Source organism: Notolepis coatsorum (assembly GCF_963971535.1).
Source record: "Notolepis coatsorum genome assembly, chromosome: 4".
Lineage (NCBI taxonomy): Eukaryota > Metazoa > Chordata > Actinopteri > Aulopiformes > Paralepididae > Notolepis > Notolepis coatsorum.
The window spans coordinates 196,052,462-196,076,883 of record NC_140168.1 but is presented as its reverse complement, the minus strand read 5'-3'; the positions used below and the strand labels follow the sequence as shown (position 1 = coordinate 196,076,883).

The 24,422-nt window shown below is 43.1% G+C and overlaps 1 protein-coding gene across 1 annotated transcript in view; it reads right to left on the bottom strand.

The window, feature by feature from the left end:
• LOC311226789 (multiple PDZ domain protein-like) overlaps positions 1-24,422 on the bottom strand; it is a gene marked incomplete at its 3' end in the record, with an annotated part of 241,582 nt that overhangs the window by 157,245 nt on the left and 59,915 nt on the right. The window contains exons 7-9 of the mRNA XM_084312194.1: positions 9,261-9,383; positions 6,744-6,962; positions 1,226-1,352 (exon numbers count right to left, since the gene is read on the bottom strand). Of these exons, the coding sequence (XP_084168320.1) occupies positions 1,226-1,352; positions 6,744-6,962; positions 9,261-9,383 (469 nt within the window). The remainder of the gene's footprint in view (positions 1-1,225; positions 1,353-6,743; positions 6,963-9,260; positions 9,384-24,422) is intronic.

Genomic DNA, 24,422 nt, shown 5'->3' with positions numbered 1-24,422 from the left:
GTTGTGTCTGTCCACTATGTTTGTTAATTTGTCATCCCCCCCCCCCCCTATGTAAAGCGACCGTGGGTCCTCTGAAAGGCGCTATATAAAACAAAGTTATTATTATTATTATTATTATTATTATTATTATTATTATTATTATTATTATTATTATTATTATTATTATTATTATTATTATTATTATTATTATTATTATTATTATTATTATTATTATTATTATTATGCCATTTGAAATATGATTATATAATATAGAATATCAGGCCTAAAATGGTTATGTGATTAAAATGTGATTAATTAGATTAATTAATTGCAAATCCTGTAATTAATTAGATACATTTTTGTAATCGCCTGACAGCACTAGTTATTACAGGTTATGTTATTGCATGTTATGCTCAGTGATTCACATTATTAATTTCGAGGGGTTTGAAACAGCGACCCGATATTCAATCAAAACAAAAATGTATCCATCACTTTTTCAGTGTAATTTGAAAGGTTCACGGCTAAATTCCGGCTCCTCCCTGCAGCGTGTCAAAGTGTCCTTGAGTGAGACACTTATAACCCCTAACTGCTCCCGATGAGAAGGTCGGCACCTTGCATGGTTGCCTCCGCCGTCGGTGTGTGAATGTGTGAGTGAATGGGTAAAATGTAGGGATGTTCGATATTGGCTTTTTTACCGATACCGATATACCGATATTGTCCAACTCTTAATTTCCGATACCGATATCAACCGATATCAACCGATACCGATATATGCAGGGTTCCCCCCCCAAAAAACTGAATAATTTCAGGTAATTAACATTACACATATCTCTTTTTGTGGAATTAACACAACATTATGCATACTTTTGACAATAAATAAAATCAGAATTTGTTCTTACTTGCTTGACTGGGTAAATAAAGGTTAAATAAATGTAAAACATTTAAAATAAAAAATAAAAAATAAATATTTGAAAACCGATACCGATCATTTCCGATATCACATTTTAATGCCAATACCGGCCGATAATATCAGTAGGCCGATAATATCGGACATCCCTAGTAAAATGTGAAGAACAAATTTATAATTTACCATGATATACTAATACAATTGACCTGTCTCAAACCCTGCCCTCTTTTCATGACCCTCCGATCGCCCTCGGTTCAAACAAAGTGGCGATTGGAGGATCTATAAAAGAGGGCGGGTCGGAGATATGTATATATATCCTGTATCACTGGCGTCCCTCACCTGAGTTCTTGTCTCCCACATAGCCGGCGATAGTGATCCCCAGTCCCTGTGCGTTCTTGGTCAGTGTCACGTCGAAAGCCTCGCCTTCCTCCTCCTCCTCTTCCTCCTCCTCCTCCTCCTCGTAACCCTGTAGAAAGAGACACGCGAGTGAACGATGAGTCATCGCAGGGTTATTATCACCACCTAGCAACATCCACGCCCGACTGACTGGACAACAGGCGAGTCGTCGCCGGCCTCCTCTAATTCCACACACGGCTGCCAACGCGCATTCCACTCCTTTCCGGCCGCCATCATTCCTCGGCGCCACCTGACTTAATGTGACACCCTTCGACCAATCAGGCAGCGTGGCTGAAGAGAGAGGGTATTTTGTGCAGAGAGAGAGAGAGAGTGACTCATCGATATTGCATTTTCATGTAAAGGCAGACGCAAAAAGCGGTGTCGTAAATAGCCGGGAAATCGCTGTTTGTAAGCACTTAGACTGTGAACCCCCCCCCCCGTCGGCAAAGTAACGAGGCCAGCGTTCTCTGAGTCTGAGACGACGTGACCCGCTGTTCTGTTCTGCCTTTCATTCCAGATCTGGGGGTGCGAGGGACTGACGGAGACCAAGATGGACCAGCAGGGCACGCTTTTGTTCACAGGGCTGCCCAGGGCAGGAGCACAGATCTGGGGCCAGTGACTAGGGATGTTCGTCTTACATCATCATGGCCTTATTAAAACGAACAGACTGCTGCTGACTCTAGATCAGTAATTCCTTTTGAATGGCTCTTTTGAAATATTATGGACCCAGATCTTCGGTGTGATGTCAAATGTATTTCTGGCACTTCGGGTTCACTCGGATATTGTGGAGCTCTAAACAGATACAGATAGTGGCGTTGTGTTACGCCCCTATTAGCTAGTGATCTGTGCACTGTCGGTTATGCTTCTGTATAATCTGACGCAGTTTTTGATGATGAGCTAATTCAGTGCTTCTCAACGTGGGGTACGGGGACCTCCAGGGGTCCTTGAGGGGTTCCCCAGGGGTCTGCAGTGTTAGATCCTGATCAAACTGGCCAGTATCACGTCTTCGTCTGCTTGGCTCTCCATCCAATTCCTCTGCGTTGTGTCATTTTAATGGTCCTGACGTCTCCTATACTGGCAGATAAGATCCTTATCTCTCCCCGTTAGTACAATCCGCAAACCATAATAATTCTCCACCTCCGTAAGAATCCGACACTTCGACAACGTGAAATACCTTACAAGGAAAAGCGTGGTTTTATTTGATAAACAGAAACCTCAGCTCAGATGTTAACATATTGTATTGTCCTTGAAGAGTCTATTCTAATGATCTTTCGGTGTGTTCGTCTATCGTCCTTTTGTTATTCAGTCCAATAGTGTTCAGGCCTGGTCTTTAGCCTAACCCTCCTCGCGTTAGCCGAAGCTAATGATGATGTGGCATTCTCCCCCCCCCCCCCCCCCCCCTCCTCTCTGTGATGAGAGGAGAGAGTGTCTTCTGTGTGATCTCAGTCCTACTCGCTCTTGGTCTGCCTTACACCCGGAAACACCGTTCGACTTATAGATCTTCGTCGTAACAACGACGGCCCCGCCTTCTGATTGTCATGTGCCGCGCTGTCATGACAACCGCGTTTAACCTTTACACACATTTCACGTTTCATTAAGATGAACCTCTCTCCCTCCTGCTATGGGCCTACAGTACACTCGCTCTTATCAATTTGTTCTTGCAAGGAATGCAAAACATTCGGCTGGCTGCTAAACATTCTACTGGCTACTGCCTCTGAACCGCTTCTTCTATCACCGTCTTCCATGCACATTTCGATCTCACCGTTTTAGCTGTGATCATCTCCCCCCAATCTATACATCACATACATTGAAAAAGCACCCCAAATCCTTCAGCAGGGAAAATGGAGAATAGTTAAATTTCTTGATTGGCTGTTCTGATCATGGATTAGCAGAAACTAATGGGAGCGGATACGAATGAGCTCGCCTAGCTTAACACAATCAAATGGAAGTGGATACGGATGAGCTAGCCTAGCTTAACACAAACAAATGGAAGTGGATACGGATGAGCTAGCCTAGCTTAACACAAACGAAAAGAAGCAGATACGGATGAGCAAGCCTAGCTTAGCACAAACGAATGGAAGCGGATAGGGATGAGCTAGCCTAGCTTAGCACAAACGAATGGAAGCGGGTACGGATCAGCTAGCCTAGCTTAGCACAAACGAATGGAAGCGGATACGGATCAGCTAGCCTAGCTTAGCACAAACTAATGGAAGCGGAAACGGATCAGCTAGCCTAGCTTAGCACAATCAATCAATCAGATTTATTTATATAGCACATTTCACATGACGCGTGTCAACCAAAGTGCTGTACAGAGAGTAGGTACACATAGATACATAAAGTCAAGAATCACACACCGTTTTATGGGAGGGCACACAGGCAAACACATAGGAAAACAGGGCATGAGTCAGTGAACGGGAAAGGCTAGTAGGTAGAAGTGGGTTTTGAGCCTCGATTTGAAGGCATCTATCGAGGGGGCGAGCCTAATGGAGGTGGGGATGCTGTTCCACAGTTCAAGGGCTGCGATAGCAAAGGCACGGCCCCCCCTGAGCTTGACGTTAGACCTCTGGACTGTCAGGAGCCTCTGATCGGCTGACCTGAGGGACCTGGTGTTGGAATAGGGGGATAGGAGGTCTGAGATGTAGGAGGGGGGGTGACCATTAAGGGCTTTAAAAACAAATAGGAGAACCTAAAAAAAGAATCCTGTAGCGTACTGGGAGCCAATGAAGGGAGGCAAGGACAGGGGTGATGTGGTCTCTCTTGCGGGTTCCGGTCAACAGTCTGGTAGCAGCGTTTTGTACCAGTTGTAAGCGGGACAGGGAAGACTGGTTAATGCCTATATAGAGGGAGTTGCAGTAGTCTAATCTAGATGAAATGAAGGTGTGGATCACTCTCTGAAGGTCTGTAGGGGAGAGAAGGGCTTTGAGTTTGGCAATGGTGCGTAGTTGGAAAAACATGCCTTTACCACTAAGTTCACTTGTCTGTCAAATTTAAATTGTGGATCAAAAATTACACCTAGGTTCTTGACATAGGGCTTGACCAGGGAGGACAGGTTGCCAAGGATGTTGGTAAGGGTGGTGACAGCGTCTGGGGGACCGAAGAGGATTATTTCGCATTTGTTTTGATTTAGTTGTAGAATGTTTTGTGCCATCCAACATTTAACATCATCCAGGCAGGATATGAGACTGTTAAGTAGAGACTGGTTGTTAGGTTTCAGGGAAACGTAAAGCTGTGTGTCGTCAGCATAACAGTGAAAAGAGATGTTGTGCTTCTGAATGATTGAACCAAGGGGTAGCATGTAAAGGGAGAACAGGATCGGGCCAAGGATGGACCCTTGCGGGACCCCACAGGAGAGGGAGGTTGAGGGGGAGGAGCAGTTGGTGATGTTGACAGCAACGCTTCTATTTGTGAGATAGGAGGAGAACCATGCTAGTGCAGTGTCACTGACACCAACCCCATGTTGGAGACAATCTAATAAAATGGTGTGATCAACAGTGTCGAAAGCTGCACTGAGGTCAAGCAGCATTAAAACAGAGCAGTCACGGTTGTCAGCGGCGAGGAGTAGGTCATTTGACACTTTAAGGAGGGCTGATTCTGTGCTATGGCCAGTCCTGAACCCTGACTGAAACTAATGGAAGCTGGTATGGATCAGCTAGCCTAGCTTAACAGAAACTAATGGAAGCAGATACGGATGAGCTAGCCTAGCTTAGCACAATCGAATGGAAGTGGATACGGATGAGCTAGCCTAGCTTAGCACAAACAAATGGAAGTGGATACGGATGAGCTAGCCTAGCTTAGCACAAACAAATGGAAGTGGATACAGATGAGCTAGCCTAGCTTAGCACAATCAAATGGAAGTGGATACAAATGAGCTAGCCTAGCTTATCACAAACGAATGCAAGTGGATACGGATGAGCTAGCCTAGCTTAGCATAAACGAATGGAAGCGGAAACGGATGGGATCATCCCTATGTTCCCCGGGTCCTATGTTCCTTGATTGATTGATTAATTGATTGAACATTTTATACATTTTTATTATTTTATTAATTATTAATATCCGCCTTTTTTCAAACTGGTTAAGATAAGGTCCTCTTTCGAAGTTGGTTAAGGTTAGAGTTTGGAATCAGGGCTGGTGGTCTAACATTTTCAATCAATCAATCAATCAATCAATCAATCGGGGAACATAGGACCCGGGGAACATAGGACCCGGGGAACATAGACATGCTCCCAAACGGATCAGCTAGCCTAGCTTAGCACAAACAAATGGAAGCGGATAGGGATCAGCAAGCCTAGCTTAGCACAAACTAATGGAAGCTGGTACGGACCAGCTAGCCTAGCACAAATGAATGGAAGCGGGAATGGATCAGCTAGCCTAGCTTAGCACAATCGAATGGAAGTGGATACGGATGAACTAGCCTAGCTTAGCACAAACGAATGAAAGTGGATACAGATGAGCTAGCCTAGCTTAGCACAAACGAATGGAAGCGGGTACGGACCAGCTAGCCTAGCTTAGTACGAACAAATGGAAGCGGGCACGGATCAGCTAGCCTAGATTGCAGCCAGATAGGCTTCTACTGAACGTACGAGAGAGGAAATTGGTATCTATCTTCTTGTCTGACTCTGGAGAAGACGTGCTCCTTCAAGGGAGAGAAGGCAGAGCTGGTTGACATTACACTGGACAACAACCTTAGCTTCAATCAGCACAACATGGACATTCACAGACGCTGCCAGCAGAGACCTTCGTCCATCGGTACATTGTCCCAAACCACATCTCCGGCTGGATGTGGAGTATTATTGATCTTCTGTATGGCGCCGTCTGGCTTCTTGGAGTTACTAACAAGAAAATAATCTCACAAGATCAGCCAATCCAGCCAGCAGACTAACTGGGCCTCCATGCAGAAGGGCCCACTCTGCACTCAGCCCAAGCTCCGCCCCCAACATTACATAAACACACCCCTCTGCCTCAGGGGTGATCAATCAACCCAGCCTGTCGTCTGTACAATGTGTTACTATAGTACTGAATACATCTATCTATCTTGAGCTGTCTGTCTGTCTGTCTGTCTGTCTGTCTGTCTGTCTGTCTGTCTGTCTGTCTGTCTGTCTGTCTGTCTGTCTGTCTGTCTGTCTGTCTGTCTGTCTGTCTGTCTGTCTATCTATCTATGTATCTACTGTATCTATCTATCTATTGTATCCATCTATCTATCTATCTATCTATCTATCTATCTATCTATCTATCTATCTATCTATCTATCTATCTATCTATCTATCTATCTATCTATCTATCTATCTATCTATCTATCTATCTATCTATCTATCTATCTATCTATCTATCTATCTATCTATCTATCTATCTATCTATCTATCTATCTATCTATATCTACATCCATCCATCCATCCACCTGTCCATCTACCAACATTGTGATTGGTCTACACCCCACTGGTGAATAGTCCCTGTCCCCTCCTACCTGTTGCTCGGCGACAGTGGGCAGCCCCACGGCGGTGGGCAGGAGGACCGCGGCGGCGGCGGCGGAGGGGGCGTCATCCCCCCCGGGACCCCTGGTGACCACCAGCCGGACCCGGTTGCCACACTGCCTGAGGACCTGCGCCACCTGCTCGCTGCCCAGGCCGTGGAGGTCCGTGTCCCCGATCTTCAGGATGTGGTCCCCGCTGTGGAGGCGGCCATCCTGGAGGAGGAGAGGAGAGGAGAGGAGAGGAGAGGAGAGGAGAGGAGAGGAGAGGAGAGGAGAGGAGAGGAGAGGAGAGGAGAGGAGAGGAGAGGAGAGGAGAGGACAGGAGAGGACAGGACAGGACAGGAGAAGAGGAGGGGAGAGGAGGAGAGAGGAGAGGAGAGGACAGGAGAAGAGAGGAGAGGAGAGGAGAGGAGAGGAGAGGAGAGGAGAGGAGAGGAGAGGAGAGGAGAGGAGAGGAGGGGGAGAGGAGAGGAGAGGAGGGGAGAGAGGAGCTCGTTATTAACCCTTTCACTGCCTCATTGACAAACGGTTAACCCTTTTGTTGTTGTTCTATAAGCCATTTGGCTTCAAAACTATCCTTTTTGTTTGTTTATTTGTAAACATTTCAATTTTTTTTTAGTTTATTGTTTATTTATTTGTAAACATTCGAAATAAAGAATTCATTCACTATCACACTACAGAAGGTTAACGCTTTACTATCACACTACAGACAGTTAACTGTAACGGTTCCCCCGGTCCTGCTCCACAACCCCCATTTGTCCATGGACATTTTCCCCCTGGTCCTGCTTCACAACCCCCATCTGTCCATGGACATTTCCCATACCTGAACTACGGCTCTCTCTTGTATATGTGCATTTGGTCTTGTCATGTTTTGTATATTTACCTTGTTATGTTTTCTGTTTAGTCATCTCCCCAGCTGTGTGTCATTTACTAATCATCCTCTTGTCTCTAATTAGTCATTGTACTTAAGTGTTGTTGGCTCAGCACTGTTTACTGGATCATTACTTTTGTTTGCTATTCATCGTCGTGAGTACTCTGTTAGTGTTGTGATTATATTGTTTTTTGAGACCACGGTCTCTCTTTTCTTTTCCTTTTTAAAGTGTTCTTTTCATATTATGCTCCGTGTGTCAATAAAGTGCACGTTATTTTGAAAGAAGCAACCAACGCCTTCCGTCTCCTATCTATCCTCTCCTCGGCCTATACTGCAATTGGGTTCCACACCACATCATGCCATCAAAACGTTCCATTCGTAACAGTTAACCATTTTTTATCAACTTTCTTTAATGAATATAACTCATCAGTTTTAACACTTTCCGTGCCAGCAGGGGGAGCAAAAAATAGCGCTTGAGTGCCAACGCTGTAGTCAATGGAGGGCGATCATATTTGCGAACGCATAAACTATATCTTAAATTATGGCTATGTGTCTAATACGCCCGTCGCTTATCAATGACTTGTTTTCAGTCAACATTGTCGAAACGGATAGTTTTTTAATCGTTCTATTTCCGTTTTATACCATTTTGAAAAACCCTCGTTTTTTTAAACTTCCAGAAGAAGAAAAAAAGATTCTGTGATAGTAGCTCTTTAGTGGAATACACAAAACACGTTGTCATTTTTCGGCCTATTTATGAATCGTTTTCAAATAAACACTAGATTATCCATAGTATATGTGTACTTATGCATGCTAGAGAAGCGGGCTGAAAAATCGATTATCTTATTTCCTAATCAGCACACACTCACAGCCACACACACACATATGGGACACGCTGATATGTGAAAAGAGCTCTGATTATCCCAAGACTGGTAAAATAGATTCCTTACCTCAGATCAGATGTTCTCCAAAAAGATTATTCCAATTCCTGATCGCCATTCCAAATATCGATCGCATTTATTGATCCAACGCTGGGTACTGTAAATACATAATCCACGCTGTTCTGAGGGTGGGCAATGACTGGGATTGTCTCCGGTTACATGCCTGAGAAGTAAAATGTGGATTCCAGACTCTTTTTTTCCCATCCATTTAATTCAGTCCAATCCAACGGAGAGACGATAGGGGGCGGTATTTCCCCTGTTCGAGCTCAGACAGATCCCCACTGGTAACGTGAGGCTAGATTGATGAAAAATGTATGGAAATCGACAATAAAAAAAATAACGATTAAAAACGAGATTTCTCGTCGGTTGGCACTCAACGCATGGCATGAACTAACGAGATTTCTCGTGGCTGGCACACAAAGTGTTAATACTATAATATTAGTGTAGTCTAATCTTTATCTGCAACTGTGAAGAAAAACCCCATTGGTTAAACAGAATGAATAGACACAAAAAAAAATGTATATATAAAAACAAAATTAAAATTAAAATAAAAACATTTTAAATTCAAATGTTGAGTAAAATTTGGGGGCGGCTACATGGTGCAGTGGGCAAGGTGCTCACCACAAATACTGGAGACTCAAGATATTGACTTGCGATATGTTTGGTATATCACCATACATATTGCCGACACACGGCCCTCACCTGGTCAGCGATGCCGGCCGGCAGGATGGTTTTGACGATGACGCCTGTGGTCTTTCCTCCCACGATGCCAAACCCCAGACCGGTGCCGTCGTTCACCAACTCAATGGTCTCCACGTGTTGCCACTGGGGTGAGAGAGAGAGAGAGAGAGAGAGAGAGAGAGAGAGAGAGAGAGAGGGAGAGAGAGAGAGAGAGAGAGAGAGAGAGAGAGAGAGAGACTTCAATACAGCGCAAGGGTCAAAGGTTATTATTTAGGTTGGTATAGCAACAATTGACCTATCTCAAGTCCTGCCATCTGTTCTTGATCCTCCAATCACAACTGACCACATCCTGAAGATACATCCATATCTGTCTGAATATACATGCACATAATCCTTCTATATACCTACTTATACACCAGCATATAACACATATAACTCTGTATGATAGCATGTACAATAATGCTGTATATACTGTATATATATATATATGTCTTTACATACCTGCATATGATCCGTTTTACATATACGTAGATACTATTTCTATATCTGTACTAGGGCTGACCCCTATTAGTCGAATAGTCGACTAATCGATCGAAAGGAGCCGTAGTCGACTGCCAACCTCTTAGTCGAATACAAAAGAAATTATTATATATATATATATATTTTTTTTTTGTATCACTCTTTCCAAAAAAAAGAGGCCTAGAAGCGTGGCTAATGGCACGCATACCAGAGGCTAACTGCCTAAGAAAACAGGCACAGAGGCACTGAAAGAGGATTTCACCCATCTAATGAACACACTAGACTAGACAAATATCAAGATGTATCCATCAGTGGACCAATTGCATGCTTTTGCAGAGGACAAGAAGCCTGCCGTTGACTCCTTCAGACATTAAGCACCCCCACAGCCCAAATGGAATGATAAAAAAAAGATATATTAAAAAGAAATGCTACTTAAAAAATATATATAAAATGTATAGTAGACTAATAGTCGACTATCGGCTAATTTTGGCCAATCATAGTCGACTATCCAAATCCTTAGTCGGGGACAGCCCTAATCTGTACATACCCCTTACCTACTCTACTAATTACGATGCTGGCCAGTATGACTTACTACCATAGTGTCTTTTCTGACATAAAAATCTGGATGCAAAAAAAACTTTCTGAAACTCAACTGTGACAAATCTGAACCCGCCCCACCCAGGATTTTTCAGTCAACATCGACATCAACATCTTTACTACTATGCACTCAACACTGCAACACCCAAGTTTCAGCACTGTTCAATAATGTACTACAGGTCATGCATACATTAGCTGACACTTTTATGACCAGATCGACATTGCAAATAAGAAACCTGTTCTTAATGTTTTATCTGGCTAAATACAAGTTAATAATAAAATAAAATACATTGTGAATCTACAGTGTATATTATGGTATATGAATGATTTACTTCGAACACAAATTAAAAACAAATGAAATAAATAAAAACATTTAAATAAAACAATAAAGTAATAAACAGATAAAAAAAAATAACACAGTAATGTTCGAAAAGGAGTAGGATGAAGTGTAATCTTATGTATTCCTACCCCCTTCACACTATTATTTTATGCAACTCATATTAGCTAATTTTCATACAACCCAAATTTCCACACTATGAAAAGAAAATATCAGTAATAATACTAATGATAATCGCGCCGAGCACTACCCCTGGAACGTTCAAGCGGTCAACACAACGCCTCCTCATCCATATACCTCTGAGATATAATCCTATTATATGTTTTTTTTAAGTAATTTTTATTTGTGCTTTGTTTTAATTCCACACTCAAGCCATTCCACAGATTCACACCACAAACTGAAATACACATACTCATTCTGTTTCTTGAAGTTAGACTCTCCTCTTAAATTGTAACACAATTTATATGAATTCATATGAATATGAATCATTGTGTGATGGGTCAAATTAAAAGCATTGGGGGTTAATTCCCTTTTATTTTGTGATAGGAGTGAATTAGTACACTACTACACTGTGATTCAACTGGCATCAGAAAGGGTCTGCATACTTGTATTGTGTGTCTTTATGTGAGTGAATGGATGCCGGCTGTTTTGTTGGAGAGTGTGTTTTTTTCAAACCTTTCCTCCAGAGACTCATCATTCTTCCTGTTTGATTTTGTGGGCTAGTTTGGAAGCTCATCTAACAAAATGTACCCCAGGCTCAGGGGATGGACTTGGCAGGGAAATATAGCCTGCAGCTTCATAAAGAAAATATAGCCAGCAGCTTCATAAAGAAATATAATTTCTTCATTCAAAAACCATCAGCTTGTTTTTCTGAATAAATTTGAGGACTCCGTTTAGACCGTCTGTAACGCAGGCTGGGAGTCGCATTGTATACAAGATTCAAGATTCGAGATTCAAGAGATTTATTCGTCACATACATACACAAGACATGTAGTCACATGAAGGTGGCCATGCCCGCCATGATTGCGCAAAAAATAAAATAATAGAATAAAATAGAATAGATAGACATGATAGACATGATAAAAGGTACTAAGATAAGATACTATACAATGCCAAGCTTACGAATTACAGGTAATGAGTCCTATATATAATGCAGGACCTCTTTAGTATATACACTACTATACAATATGCTATACAATATACAGTTATGCTATTTGTAACTATACTATACTAACTATACTAACTATAGGCCTACTATACAAACACATACATTTATGTTTTTTAAAGTGACCTTTGCTTTTTCCTAAAGTGACCTGTATTTTAAGGTATACCATCCACACAAAGGTGCACGTCATCAATACTATTGTGTTTATTTTTTCAAGAATTCCACTTTATAGCAGCGTTATGAACCATTTGCGATGGAGATTAGGATCATTCTGAAGGAGAGCGAGAGCATCAATCGTGATGTTATGTCAGAAATGAGTGTACTCTAGTTTAGGGTGTGCGCTGTCCCTCACAGAAACAATACACAGTGATCCGAGCGGATTGCTTTGGGATGGCTAACCAATCTGAAAAGATATGAGGCTGCCTGGAGGGGCTACAGAAACGACACAAAAGTTTCTACTAATTATTTATTTTTACTTTGGATTCATTCAAACTTGGTTTTGGAAAGACGTGACAGCCCTAGTCAGCATGTACAATAGTCCTGTGTATACCGTGTATATATACATTTATATATTTATATTTACTGCATATATATACTGTATATCCATATCTGTCTGAATATACCTGCATATAACCCATCTATATACCTACTGTACTTATACACCTGCATATAACCCATATAACTCTGTATGATAGCATGTACAATATTGCTGTATATACAGTATATATATATATATATATATATATATATATATATATATATATAGTACTGTATATATATATCTATCCACATCTGTTTGTACATATCTGCATATATTCCCTTTTACATATCTGTAGATACTATATCTATATCTGTAAATATAACTTACCTACTCGTACTAGTTAAGCTGCTGGCCGGTATGACTTACTACCATAGTGTCTTTATACCTGTATCTCTGTACATACATCTGATTAGCACTATTACTCAGTAGTACTACTTTATATATTTTGTACCCAGTTTAATCACCTGTACATTGTATATTACTTTCGCACTTTACTGTTACATTTCCACTCTGGTTGGATGTCAAAGTTATTTTCATTGTACTGTACTTGTGCTGTATGATGGCAATACATTTGAATCTAATCGTATCTAATCTAATCTAATAATTCCAAATTCAGAAAGTATCATGATAATGATATTCCGGCCCTATGATACCAACCGGCCGTACCTGTGACCATCTTTAGGGTCTCAACCACTAGCGGACTGACCATCGGGAGCCCTGTCAGACTGGCAATGTTTTTTATTTTATTTATTTGTATATTATATTATTTTGTTGCCCGCAGTCAGGCCACTAAAATCCGAAGCAGGCCATGGTCAGTATAAGTGTTTCTAGTTGCGCTGAGATGTGCTCTCTAATATATGTTCGTTCGGCGGGAATGAGTTAACTTGTCTGTTGTCACCCAGCGCGAGGCAGCGCAGCGCGCCTGCGCGGGCATGTCAGGTTGATGTTTGTAGCTAGATAATCCTCCGTTGGAGGTGTGATTTTTTTCCGTAGCCTTTGTTAGCTAAACCAATCAGAGAGGGTCTTCGCTGTACGCGGGCTAGCCAATCAGAGAGCGTATTCGCAAACAAAGGCTACGGAAAAAAATCACGCTCCGTGGAGCGAAGACAATTTTCCTATTGACTTGTGTTGTGAAGGATCAGATTAAACCGAATATATATATTTATTTATATATATATATTTAAATAGTGTTTGTATATCGTTTGATATCCCCTGTATATTCCTTGTACAATATGCACTGAATATCCCTTTAGTCTACTAAACAGCCCATAATAGTTTCATTCTACCATTGGACGAGAACCTGGCGCCAGGTTGCCATACCCCTAGGTTCAAGTTCAATCGTGCCGCCCAACATGTCGTGGCAAGCCCCGGTTCCGCGTAGGAATACGTCTGGCGAAATACGAATGGTACTATTTGTTCATAGCGCATATATATATGGCGCAAGTAAAGTAGAACTTTCTTCTTAGTCCAGTTATTTACCCTCCAACAGAGTGACAGACGCGAAGCCTCACCCACGACGCACGTGTGGTGCAGTAAGGCCTACTTGGCCTCAGAATAGGCATTGAGATATCGTGTGGATTAATAGTTGAATAGTCATAGTTTGGCACTATACCGTCGAGTTGGACGTATTCTATTAAGCTAATAATAGTCTATTTATGTATGGTGCATCGTTCGGTTAGAGTTCTAAAGTTATCAGTACCCCCATCGTTCCTGACGTTATCTGGACGCTTAACCAGGCTGGGCAGACCCCTAGTGGTGCTTGCATCCGAGGAGCTCCGGGCCAGGGCGACTGGACCTGTATATTGGATTACTCTACCCGGACGACGGCGAGCCTTCCACGGCTTGGATTATGCTTTGAGTGCTTCGATTATTCCATGGATAACGGCCAACACTGCGGAGTGTTGGAACTACCCCCCGGAGAGGACTCCAGGTGAGACGGCGCTCTACACCAGTGAGGTCGCCTTACGTCTCTCCGTTGTGGACCGGCAGCTACCGTCCACCAGAGGGTCCAGCTGTATTCGTCTGCGGACCGAGGTTCTGTGGGCACCGTGTTCAAGACTTTGAATTCTCCCAAGAAATCGTCGGCCAGATGGGATACCGCCAGCGGCTTCTCTAACCCCCCCCCTCCTACTGTCTTACAACCAGCGGGACCCCCCCCCCCCCCCCCCTTAGTGTATCCAGCTATAATCATTTAAGTACCATCGCTATAGTTCCTAAATATCCAGGTTGTATACTTACTCCCTGCGTAACCAGAGATTGGACATTCAATGTTGATTTACCTACGAATACTCATTTGCCATACAAGTGCATATTTCAAATCATAAGTGTAAACAAGTGAACGTTGTATATACCCTTTGCTATATTAAATATTCGATTTGTACATTTGTGTGGACTTCGTTTCATCAGGTGGGAAAGTGTTCATCATACTTATATCATGTACTGGATGGCCAGAAGTTAAAGTACAAGAGGTAGTGGTATTAAATACCATATCTAACAATACAGTCAGGGAATTGTACCCCTCAGTTACAACTTGTATACAATCAGAATTCTTTTTGCAGCTGTTGACTGTATAAATGGGCGAGTTATATACAAATGCACCCCCTGCAGTTGTTATGAACAGTGAAATTAGCTATAGACAGTGTTGGTTGCTGTAATTAAACTAATTACAATTAAACTTTTTTCTTATTTCTGCTCATTGAATAGTAAATTCCAGATGTTTGCCCATCACCTTTCCACAGAGTTCACACACTAATATGAAGCACTCTTCTTTAAATAATGTTTGCTGTGATTTGAAGCTTTTCTACAGTTGCATGTTTTGTTTTAGTTTGAACTTTTTCCTGTTATACTTGCAGTTATGTAGGCAATGTTGAATTCTATTATAGTGAACAAATAGGTAACATGTAACGTCATATTAGCATTCCTACCCAAGAATAAATAAAGTTATCCAATTAATTTAATTCATTAATTTGTTTATTTCAATCGAGACACTAATGGAAACAAATTAAAAGATAAACATTTAAAATAAAACAACAACATGTAAGAAACATTGTATCTCATACTTCCTGCTTCTGCTATGCAAGCTGCTTTTTACTGTTGCTCCGTGTTTTTCTACCTATCGCTACCTTAATGATTTATTATAGCCCTTTCAACTCTAAATAATATGTACGTTAACTCCCAGTTCCTATGGTACTTCTCCAGAACTGTGAATTTATTTATTTAGATTTATGGCCGCAGTACTTCGTCGAAAGGACGAGTAGCGAGATCTCTCCATGGGAGGACCAGCGAGATGAAGAAGTCTTATCAGCTAAACACAAAGGACTATGTCGGGCACTGCTGAAGGCGAGGATATTTATGAAAGGCGAGAATACTTCATAAAGACCCCGGCTGAAAGACAACAAGGCTCACCATCACCAGCTAAGTACCTAGCTTAGCTTCAGTTTAGCCTAACCTGAAAAGACAGGAAATAAGGGAAGATGCCGGGACTCGGCTCTCCTACAGAATGTACTAACTGCCTGAGGATGGGTATGAGGATTTTAGAGCTGGAGGCTCGGGTTTCTACTTCCTGTACCAAATTCAACAGGATGAGCGACTCCTTGACTCTATTCATGAAGCTACTACAAATATAGCCAACAATACCATGATTGAGACCTGGCCTAGGCTAGTAGCTACAGAACAGCACCACCCAAAAGACGGTCCTTGGCACAAGCTAGGAGCTAAACCAAAACAGTGGACCACCGCCAAGGATAAAAAGAGAAATAAACGAACCAGGAACACGACTATTACCTCACCCCCGGTACCGCCAGGAAATAGTTTCATCCTACTCTCGGAAACACACATATCAACACCCAAAGCAAAGAGACTTAGAAGAAGCGTGGCTAACGACGATAGCGAAGCAAAAAGCGAGCTTACCGGAGCTCACGCTAATGATGCTAATAGCAGGCATACCGGAGCTCACGCTAACACTAGCGAAGTAAACAGCTGGCATGCCGGAGCTCACGCTAATGCTAGCGAAGCTAACAGCCGGCACATCGGAGCACACGCTAACGACGAGACGACGAGGAAATCAGAGCCACGAGCAATGCGGCTAGCAAACATGACCCAGATTGAGCTAACGGCTAACAGCGAAGAGACTACCATGCGCCGAGGAGCGCTACAGGAACGTTGCGGTAGCCAACGTCGAAGGTACGAGACTAGCGTTAACATGGCGGCTATTGAGAAGGCTAGTGGTACAGCTAGCGAGGCTATTTCACCAAGGCTACAGTACTGTGGTAAGAACCGGCAGACTAGGCCTAATCCAAAAACAAACGGCCCCAGAACTGTTGGCAAGAACAATGCTAACCTCACACAGAAAACAGACTGCATACTGATTGGAGATTCTACAACAAGGTATGTGGAAATGGCAAACACAGAAAATATATGTCTAGACAACACATCTGTGAAAGAACTGTCCGAAATACTTCCAACACTCATCAGACCAGGAATAACAAAAATTGTCATTCACTCTGGATCGTTTGACATCCCGCGAAGGAAAACAGGCACAGAGACATTGAAAGAGGATTTCACACGTTTAATGAACACACTAGACAAACATCAGTCTGTGTACATGGACACTGATGTGTCCATCAGTGGACCAATTACATGCTTTCGTAGAGGACAAGAAGCCTTTAGTCGACTCCTAAATTTTAATTCATGGTTAGGGTCTGCCTGTCTGATACACGGCCTGAAATTCATTGACAATTTCAATATTTTCTGGAATAATCCAGAACGCTTTCAAAGAAATGGCTTCTTCCCAAATCGCTTAGGATCGAGGCTTCTTGCCAAAAACATACGTCATGCCTTAGTGGCCGCCAAGGACATCAAACTCATACCAGCACGAGAGATAATCACGAAGGACACAATCTCGCCACGAGGTGCAGCAGCAGCACAAGGCGTCCTCCCCTCCCCCCATATCACACAAGGCCACCTTGTCTGATCAAATGTCCCCGAAAGAGCTAATCAAATCAACCCATCATGCACTAGAGTACAGTACAGTATAGTACAACCACCATGCCATCTCTCAAAACATACCGGTAATCATAACCAGCCAATGGCATGGTAAATGCTATACACAATCAATGCACACACCTGCTATTAACCTCAAGGCCATCAAGATCAAACCAAAGCAGATCCCCTCTCAAGAAGCCCAACAAATAAAATTAGCCCTCCTAAATGTCAGATCGCTGAATAACAAAACATTTTTAGTAAATTATCTGATTAAATAAAATAACTTAGACTGCATCTGCTTAGTGGAGACATGGCTCAATAATGACACAGCTACATCAATAATGATAGAGGCCTGCCCACCAGACTATAGTTTTCATCAAATACAGAGAAAAAACAGAAGAGGAGGAGGTGTTGCTGTAATTTTCTCCTCAAAGCTCTTGTTTAGAATCACAGAACTAGGTGAGTTCATGTCGATGGAATACCTTGCCATTGAACTCAAAACAGAATCAACCATTAGCGTCACAATATATCGCCCGCCTAGACACTCACCAATATTTATACAGGAACTCTCTGAACTGATTTCATTATGTGTTACCGGATACGATAAGGTGATCCTAAATGGAGACCTGAACATCCACTTTAATAAGAAAACAGACTCCCGAACTATCGAACTCAGAAATCTGCTGCGGCACAGTGGTGTAGTGGTTAACACTGTCGCCTCACAGCAAGAAGGTCCAGGGTTCGATTCCCGCTTGGGGACCAGGTTTCCATGATGCCAGGTACCCAGGTGGGGTATCTCCCAGGCCTTTCTGTGTGGAGTTTGCATGTTCTCCCCGTGCTCGCAAGGGTTTCCCCCCCGATAAGATAAACCCAATGGAAAAACATGCACAACAGATCGCTAACGCTATGGCGTCCTTGACGAAGACAGACGGGAGCACTTGGATTGGTCCCCGGGGCGCGGCTCACGTTGACGCCCTATCTGCTCCCGGCTGCCCATGGGGGGAAGGACAACGGGATGGGAAAAGTGCAGAGAGACATTTCATCGGCGACTCTGCATGTGTGTGTGTGTTCCTGTGGGTCGCCCATCTCGCGTGTGTGTGTTAAAAAACTGCATGACAAATAAAGACTTCTAGTCTAACAATTATAATTAGAGTTGATCTAACACAGCATATAACAAATGCTACTCACAGGCTTGGAAATGCACTAGACCTAGTCATAACAACAACTGGGCTAAGCATAAAAAATTTGTCAATAACTGAATTATCTCTCTCCGACCATCACTGTATATTCTTTGATACACAAATAACCCTTTCTAAAACAAAAAAAGAAATCACAGTTCAAAAAAGGCTCCTAAATGATAAGGCTGAATCAAAGTTCATTAATCTTATCAGACTACATCAGGGAGGGGCAACCGACGCTCCATGCGGCCCCAGGCCAATATTTATACAAAAAAAAGAAATCTAATTTTTTTACATTCGACTAAGAGGTTGGCAGTCGACTATGGCTCCTTTCGATCGATTAGTCGACTATTCGACTAATAGGGGTCAGCGCTAGTGTGGACATATTTAACACTGTTATAAGTGCCTGCAGCAATATGGGGGGTTTGATAAACTGTCCGCTATTGTTACCGATGGAGCACCCCCCCCCCCCCCCCCCCGCCCACCCCCCCCCCCCCCCCCCCCCCCCCCCCCCCATCGAAAGGAAACACACAGGATTCGCCGGGCTTCTAAGGCAGAGTGGCGTTGAGTGTCCATCCAATGCTGCACTGCATTATACATCAGGTAAGTTCGCTAACATAATTTCCATCTATTGTGGGTCACTAATAATCAGGGGTGCAGTGGTCATGCCACGCGGTACCACGCCGTCCCAGCACTTTTCTGAGGAGAAGTACGCGCACGGATGTGCACGCGTGTGCACACATAAATGAAACGTTATTTCATCTGATGCAGATCGCATGCACAAACATTGAAGTTGACATTCCTTCTATTGTGCGCCAACAGGAGAGACCACAAGTGTCTCATTTTTTTATCCACTTTTTCTCCCATTTTTTCTATATTTTCTCCCATCCCAATTTCGTATCATCCAATTCAACCCTCCCCTGTCACGGACGCTGTTTCTTGCCTCCCACAAGCCGGCTGCAATGTGGACTAAGTCATACATAGCACAAGTCCCCTCCGGTACTTGAGGTAACAGCAGTCGCATCTTTTCACCTGCGCAGCTCGATCTCTCAGTGGCGAGGAGTAACGCGTGGGAGGCTCACGCTGCCCCCGACACTTCCTGATTCTACTGCGCAGGCGCACCAACCGACCTGTAGGAGTCGCTGTCCACAACGCCCGATCCCCACCCATCAGTTTCCCACCCCCTAATACGGCCAATGTGTATTAGTACGGACGACCAGCTAAACTGAAAGCAAATGTGGAGCGCTGGGCTCGAACAGGCAAGCCCAGTGTCTCCAGATTTCGTGGCGAGCGCCTTGCCCACTATGCCACGTAGCCGCCCACCACAAGTGTCTCATTAAAGACAGAACCATTATTGACCCACTGTGGGGGGAGGGTGAATGTCATGCCAGTTTGATAAAGGGTCAATGGGAGGCATGTAGAATTGCACAAAAAGGAATTCATTATTCTGAGTATTGCACTTGGCTACTTGTTTACTTTTGTAGTGTTCAGATAACACTAATAACACTGAAATGCATGTTATGGATATGAAGCACTCAGGAATGTTTTGTTTAGTAGCAGGATAAAAGTTTATACATTTAACAAAATCATTTATTATTGCACTTTTGATTTACTGTTGTAGTGAAATGCAGCAGGAATGCTGCTTTTTGTTTGTTGAGCAGTGGGCTTTAAGTTCATACATTTATTTTAATAGAAGCATTAACACTTTCTTCGCCAGGCTTATGTACATCATTATACCATCCTCTGCCAGCTCTATTTGTCTATGGAGAAGTTCCCCTTCTTTGCAGGGCTATAACTTTTTAAATTGTATTGCTAAATTGACATTACTATGGCCCATTCAACATCAAGTATCTATTGTTCAGGGTGTAGCAACGTTATACTTTTTCATTCACATATTCATACTAAAATACGGTCTAAAGTATAAATATGTTTTTATCGTTTTCTGCAGCTTTCTGCAGAATGTGATTTATAGCCCTAAATGCATTATATTGATGATTGTATACAGTTTGATAGCGATCGGCGCGAGAATTTTTTTTCAAATGGACGTGCTTCTAGAAGTTACTACTTATCATCTGATGTTGACCGGATGGGGGGGGGGGGGGGGGGTCGTTTATAATTCAGTGGCCAACGTTAGATGATTCATCTAGTGTGGGTGATATGATCATTAGAGCAGTTTGTATCGAACACGGTAAAAAAAAACGCTGAAACTCACCCCAGTCTCCTCGGGCCATTGGGCGATGAGCGTGGAGCAAAAATATTCCTATTATGGGATGTTGAAATATGCGATCCATCTCCAGGTTGTATAATAGTATATACGTCCAAATCATGTTGTTTATCGAGTTATTGGTAACGGATTGCTATCCATTGTGTCTAGCTTGAGTCCCGGGACCTATAGCGAGTGATCGGACCGAATTTGGATGAGCACCAGTTTCCGTTTCCGGTTTCCGGTTTGGGCGATCCGCCGATCGGCCACCAGATGGCGCTCTTGAACCGTTGGAGAGTTGAGAGGGGATCAACAGTGTAATATCCTAGGGATATCTGTGTAGCCCATAGCCTACCACAGCACAGCAATGATGCGTGCGTGATGACGTGTTACGTATTCCAGTCATCTCATATGCAGGCGCTGTTCCTTGTGTTGTCATTGCTGCCCGGGACGTGTGAATAAACGGTAACCCAATAAGCAGTCGCCCGATTCTATCATTCCCTATAGACACTAAGAGTGACATTAAGCGGAATATTACATGGTGCCAGAAGCCGGGTCTTTTTCGAACCCATGCCAAGAAAGAGAAAGAGAAAGAAGGACAATATGGAGGCTGCAGCAGTACCAATGCCGACGATGCATTGGGAATCCTCAAACCTACCTGACGCATGGAAAAAATTCCGCCAGGACGTCGAGCTAATGTTTAGCGGACCGTTCAACGGCAAGACGGAGGAAATCAAATGCAGCTACCTCCTATTATGGATCGGGGAGAAGGGAAGAGACATCTTCAACACCTGGCAGTTGTCCGACGCCGACAGGAAGAAGCTTAAAAGCTACTACGACAAATATGAAGAGTATGTTATGCCAAAGGCGAACCCCATATTTGCAAGGTACAAATTTCAGGAGAAGGTCCAGGGGCCTAGCGAAAGTTTTGACCAGTTTGTTACAGAACTAAGACTGCTCGTGAATGACTGTAACTACCCCAATAGTGAGGAGATGGTTAGAGATAGAATTGTTTTCGCTACAAACTCTGTAAGGGTCCGTGAGAAGCTATTGAGCCACGGGGCAGCGCTAATGTTCGAGAAGGCCATGGACATAGCACGCTCCCACGAGCTAGCCCAGGTACAGATGAAGCTAATGATTAGCCCAGGGGCTAACGCTAGCCAGGACGTGCACGCGGTCGGAAAGCAACAGGATGATGAATGGTTTGTGGACTCCATCGTAACGGAGCACGCAGACACGAAGCGAGAACAGGCGTTCGCTGAGTTGGAGGTTGGTAAAGTCAACAAGCACAAAATAAAGTTTAAAATTGACACTGGTGCACAAGCGAACGTAATGCCAACAGCAACCTTCCACCAGATGTACGGTAAAGTGACACTAGGCCCACCATCCAGCCGACTCTCAGGATATGGTGGCCAAACTGGCCATGCTCTCAAGGTAGAGGGGTCATGCAAACTCACATGCAAGCATAAAGAAAATGTGCAAATGTTGGATTTTGATGTTGTGACCACTAATTCCCCCCCTGTATTGAGTTTAAGAGCATGCCTAGATCTGAACTTAGTAAAAATGATACACGTTGTGGATGCACAGGTAGAGGACCCTGTTAACGTGAGGCAGGAGTTTCCAGATGTGTTTCAGGGCATCGGGCTATTCCCAGGGGAATGCAGTATCAGCATAGACCCAGCGGCTACGCCAGTCATATACCCCCCCAGGCGCATTCCATACGCTCTCCGTGGGCGTCTCAAAGAGGAACTGGACAACATGGAGAAGTCAAACGTCATAAAGAAGGTGACAGAACCCACAGAATGGGTCAGCGCCCTCGTCGTTGTGGAAAGACGCGACGGTAGGCTACGAGTGTGTTTGGACCCCAGAGACCTCAACAGGGCGATCCAGAGACCACACTACCCGCTCCCAACATTGGACGACATAACCCCAAGGCTCGCCGGAGCAAAGTACTTCAGTGTACTCTACGCAAGATCGGGCTACTGGGCGATCAAACTGACTGAACAATCATCAAAGTTAACTACTTTCAACACGGTGCACGGAAGATACAGGTTCCTACGGCTCCCATTTGGGATCATCTCAGCGCAGGATGAGTTCCAGAGGCGGATCGATGACACATATGAGGGACTGTCGGGTGTGTCCGCCATCATGGACGACGTGTTGGTCTACGGCCACACCAGAGCCGAGCATGATGCCAACCTGCGCGTCATGCTACAAAGGACAAGGGAAAGAGGGGTGAAACTCAACCCAGACAAGAGTGTCATCTGTGTGACTGAGGTAAGGTAAAAAAAAAAATAAAAAATTAGAGAAGAGGAAATATTGTAATTATTGTAATTATCATAATAATTGACATGTCTTGAGACCGTTTTCTACTTATATTGTTTAAGTATACCGTTTCTGCTTATATTGTTTAAATATAAATAATGGTCCACAGGTGTGTGAATATAGAACAAACGGTACCGTATATTGTAAAGTAATGTTTTCAGGATTCTAGGTTGCCACCGTGAGTTTCATCTTAGGAAGGGAGATGTAATATCCTAGGGATATCTGTGTAGCCCATAGCCTACCACAGCACAGCAATGATGCGTGCGTGATGACGTGTTACGTATTCCAGTCATCTCATATGCAGGCGCTGTTCCTTGTGTTGTCATTGCTGTCCGGGACGTGTGAATAAACGGTAACCCAATAAGCAGTCGCCCGATTCTATCATTCCCTATAGACACTAAGAGTGACATTAAGCGGAATATTACAAACAGTAGATCTCAAGTCTCCGCGGGAGAAATATGATTGCGATTACAGATTTTTGAAATATTGATCTCAATGACGTGTTACGGCGTCATTGGCAGAATTAGCATGGCGGGGAATGACGAGTTTAGGCGTCCTAGGCAGAGAAAGTGTTAATTATAATTAGTCATTTTTGTATATATTTGGGTTACACAGCAATACTTTCAAATTCAGCTGTATTTATAAATTCATAAAGTTGAAATTAAGCATTACTAAATGCATTTGAAATGGAATAAAAAACAAAGTTACAACAAATTATAATAGTTTATATGTCTTATTATGGGCTATTTGAGTGATGAGGTACTACTGGCGGGACTGCCGATAAACAATGCGGCCCCCCAGATTGAGTGTGGAAATTTAGTGGCTCTCACTATATACAAAGTTGCCCACCCCTGGACTACATGAACCACATACTCATGACAGCTCTTTAAATAAAATGATAGAAAAAAAAATTAAACTATGTCGCCCCACTAAAAACGAAAAAGAAGAAAACCAGAGCCTCGCCCTGGTTGAACTATAATGCAGTCAACAAAGAAAAAAGGAAATGCCGTGCGGCAGAGCGAAAATGGAGAAAAACAAAAACCACCATATGCTGTGATATATACAAAGATGCTTTAACTGCCTATAACAAAACCATCCGCTTAGCAAGGAAAGACTACTTCTCTAAAATCATTACAGAAAACTCTGGAAACTCTAGAATCCTTTTTTCCACTATTAATCTACTACTAAACACTGCCCCTACACCTCCTCAGTCATCAACGGTTAAGTGTGAAGAACTTGCACTATTCTTTAATAACAAAATAACCTTGATCAGGGCCAGCATTACTCATGATGGAAATAAAATTGATTACAGCAAACCGCGCAATGTAACCATGA